Raw genomic sequence first — 4290 nt, forward strand, 5'->3', positions numbered from 1 at the left:
TTCAAAGATATTCTGAAATAAGGTATATTAATTAACAGGAACCAGGAAACTTCCAAGCCCAAGAACATAAAGAACATTCATCACCACCGTTTTCTTTATAGGAAAGGAGCTGTGAATGTTTCTATAATTTCCTATTTCTGTGGAGTAAGAAAAAACAACTCACAGTAAGAGCTGTGAGTTCAATTCATTTTGGCATTCAAGACCAAGTACAGAAGATTAAATGAGGAAAGAGAAGCGTTGACATGAATGAATGTGTACTACGACGCCTACTACTAGTACTTGAAAAAATGGAAACGCACTTAAACTACAGAGGTTTACCTGAAGAAAATGTGCTACGCTTCTCTCATCCATCCAAACTGACCAACTTTCGTTTCTTATTCATGTCTCAAAAATGTTTATTGTTTAAGGAAAATACTGAGAAATAAAAACATGGTTTTCAGTCACAGAAGCAGGAATGTATGTCTTCAAACAATTGTTTAGTCAAAAGAATGTTTTACCTGAAAACACTGCTAAAAGTTCATGGTTGGTTTTCTTCAAGTTCTTAGTCAATTTACCATGACCTACATCTCAGTTCTACTTATGAATATAAAATATGCAGTATTTATGCAGAGAATTAGTGTGTTAATTTTGGTTTTAGACTCAAGTGGGATGAGATAAAGTCATCTTATCAAATACATAATGGCAAATACATAACATGCCATATCCTAACATGGCCAGATACAAGATATGTAAGATTTAATAGCTTGTTGCTGGAGGTGAGTCCCAGTAGCAGCTGCAGTAGCTCCTTGTAGAATCTGATGTTGTTGCTCGAAAGATGGAATAAATTGCTTTTAGAAAAAGAAATCACAGTATTAATTTAAAGATCCTGTCAACAGCTGTAGTCTTCTAGATTTACCAGCTTTTGTAAATGTTTTCTTTTGGAAGTACAGCCCCTGAACCAGATTCCTGCATAGGTTGTACATGCTTGTCATTTCAGAACTATCACTAATCAAGAAAAATAAGGTTGAAAAGAATTCTTCTACTTTTCCATAATGGTCTTTGCAACTTCTAGCTTGATGCTTCTTTGCTACCATATAGCTTCTCAAAAACTCTAGATGTCAATTCCTGTCACATTAGCATTGGGAAGTTTATTTCAGTCTGTGAGTTAACTAGCCTTGCTTTGAAATCATAACCATATTTCAGTGGGAGTGCCTGCAAATGTTTTTATGTAAGTGGCTTTAATCCTGTCGTACGACAATCATTAGGATTATCTTTCTGGAGGCATAACTCATCCTGGAGTCTGCCTGGCAGCTGCTGCAATCACAACCATCAGGCACATGGATGTACAACCAGTAATTAGACAAAGGGCTTTTTTCTGTGAGGAATTTTTCTGAAGGGAAAGACAGTGGGGTTTTTTCAGAAAACTAAATAAAGTGTCTTTAGGTAAATTTGCCATAAGACAGAAGTGACTGCTGCTATTCACCCATATCAGTATTAGAAATTGTGAATGAATAACCTGGTGCTGTCTTCCAGTTGCCCAAGGGCACCAGCTGAAGCCTCAACAGGAGGGAAAGTAAATTATAGCTTTTAGCTATTCTCTCGTACTTTGCTTCTGCTCAGAGTAAGTGAAACTGGTATCACCTTTCAGGTGGAACAGTCCTGGAAAGCTCACTCTGAGAGTCTCCAAGTCAAATTCCTATCTTATAAAAAAGAAAAGGTATTTTCGAAGGCTGCATTTCAAAATGAAACACATTTTCAAAAAGAAAGGTACTTTTAAGTCAATAAAATTCAAAGCATATTCAATTCAAAGTATATTAGAATTTACCCATTCTCCTATTAGTGGTTTCAGTCAGACTGACAGATTGCTGTCTTAGTAATTATTTTAAGCACTGAAACTGTAGAGTTTAGTTCTACCCACTCCTGTCCATTTTTAAGGACTGCAGTATCTTCACAGGAAAAGTATTCCACAGGAATAATGTGGGTATTGTGCTTGTCCAACTGAATCATTTAGTAATTGTTCCCTAAATTTGAAAAACTTTTGTTCCAAAAATGTGTCCAATTTTAGCACAATTTCTCTGAGACAGTTTGCAACACTTCATTTCACGTACTCCTGTGCCAATCTATAAATACTGCTTTTACCAACTGCTATGTCTCATTCTGTTTTGTTCTGCCGAGGTTTTATTCCACACTGAATGTAGTTTTGTTACTGAAATAGATGGTGTTTTTTATCTTTTCTTTTTCTCCTCAGGAATTGCTTTCTGTCTGCCTTTTAAATCACCTCTATAGGAAGCAGTTTAGTTTCTGTGTACTTTTAAAAGGATATATATTCTTTAAGCCCATAATGAGCTTTTCCAAAACATACTTTAAAAAGAATCTGCCACAATAAAACGACTGCATTTAAATAACCATTAAACTTGGACAGTAGAAACAAATCCTCTTTAATTTTTCAAGATACAATTGGGTTTTTCGCTGTGTCAGGTTATAACACTACAAACGAATTGTCAGCAGTTTTGTAGGGGTCAGTTTTACTTACTTAGGTACACACAGGCTCCGAGTCTATGAAATGCTCTGTTGAGAAACCCCATTGAACACAGCTGTCGAAGGATCAAAGGCAAAAGGGTCCAAGCCCATGTAGTATTGTGCTGCTCCCCTCAAAGCTGCCCATGATTCACTAATCTGAAGCAGATCAAGACAGAAAAGAATATTCTGAGCTTTAATACTAAATAAATACTCTCTGTGACTGCTGAGCAGCCTTGCCCATGTTGATAAATCAGAAAAATTTCCTCTCTTGACCCAAAGGATTTATGTTACACATTCATTCCAGACCCATGCTTTCTTTTTCTCAGTAGGTGCTGCACAAGGAAGGAAGAAGATACCTGTTCAGCCACAGTGTATGCCCACGTGTTCTGGCTGCTGCCTGAGTCCCAGTAGCTCGGAGAATATGGTATGTGTCGTTTGAGCCTCATGAATTGATTTGCTGATTCTTCTGCCAGAAAGGGTGCTCCAAGGACACTCGAAACAGAAGCTGATCAATATTTGTAATATCATAAAAATATGTTAGAATGTGCACTTCAATAATACGCTTCTATCCACAGAACACGGTTTTGAATCTGTAGTTTACTTAATAAAAATCAAAGGTGGTCCTACCTTAGATTAACAGAAAGAAAGTTTCTGTTTAGGCCTGAAGTTAATAAAACAAATGCTCTAAATCATTATTTTGCTGTTGAATATGAAGTAAATAAAGTTACAACTTAATTAAGGCACTAATTTATTTTTAATGCAAAATTTTGTAACAAAAATCCTCTTAGTCTAGTCTCAGGTGTGCTGACAGCCTAAAGTTTTTAAAATAACACTAACCCTACCTATGAATGTATCTATGGTTTCTGAACCTCCTGGTTTATACGTGATATTTACTCTCAATGATATCAACATAGAAATTGCAAGCTTGGAAATTACTTTCTGAACAGAAGATATTGCACTTCTAATCTTGTTATTGCATTGCTTCAGATAGCTTCTGAGGTCACCACAGATGCAGAAGGAGTCCTTGCAGATCAGAAAAAAATATTCTTCACAAGACAAAGGTCAGAATTCCTCTTTAGCTTCATATGAAAGGTCCTGGTACAGAAAAAAAACCTTTTCTTTTTAGTCTCGAGTGTTTGAGACATAAATTAATTTTGAGACATAAATTAATTTGGGACTAAAAGAGTCCAAAATAGCATGTCAGTCCAAATCACACAATTTTTAGTGAACCACTGATTAAGATGGAGTTCAGATCGATCAGCTGAGCTGAGGCCAGTGCCTGTAAAGAGCTGTGCTCCAATTTAGTCAAGTGGGTTTAAAGGGACACTTGAGAGTGACCTGCACACACTTGGAACATATGGGCCAAGAACTTGAGCCCTTTTCTAATATGTCTTAGAGTTGCAGTTCAGCAGGGCAAGCTATAACCACACTCACAGCTCTCCAATACCCTGATTCCTGAATTTCTAGGGGGAAAAATTTAACTGGGAATATAAAATGTTTACTTTCATATGCAATTTGTGTTGAATCCAGTTCACTTGTAATTATTGCTGGCTTTCCTGATCATCCACAATATCGTTGCTTTTTAGTTTTTTAAATAGAAGAAAATGTTTGCTGAATTCATATAGGTAGAAGGTATGTGAGCTAGAGCGTTTGCTGCTCCCTTTCACTTTGTTTCTTTTCAGTGCCAAAAATGCTTAAAAAGAAGATGAGAGTTTGGTTATACAATAAGAACAAAAAAAAAAAAAAAAAAAAAAAAAAAAAAAAAAAAAAAAAAAGGGGGGTTGTAATTTT

The 4290-nt window shown here is 36.0% G+C and overlaps 1 protein-coding gene across 1 annotated transcript in view; it reads right to left on the minus strand.

Annotated features, from left to right (window-relative positions):
• Window positions 1-704: 704 nt before the first annotated feature.
• The window catches only part of CUNH3orf85 (chromosome unknown C3orf85 homolog), a 10147-nt gene continuing 6561 nt past the window's right edge, over window positions 705-4290 (minus strand). Inside the window, 4 exon segments of the mRNA XM_041410802.1 lie at window positions 705-770; window positions 773-806; window positions 2570-2655; window positions 2856-3004. Coding sequence (XP_041266736.1) covers window positions 705-770; window positions 773-806; window positions 2570-2655; window positions 2856-3004 — 335 coding nt within the window.

This window comes from Onychostruthus taczanowskii, unplaced genomic scaffold (assembly GCF_017590055.1).
Source record: "Onychostruthus taczanowskii isolate IOZ18803 unplaced genomic scaffold, ASM1759005v1 scaffold34, whole genome shotgun sequence".
In the NCBI taxonomy this organism is placed as follows: Eukaryota; Metazoa; Chordata; class Aves; order Passeriformes; family Passeridae; genus Onychostruthus; species Onychostruthus taczanowskii.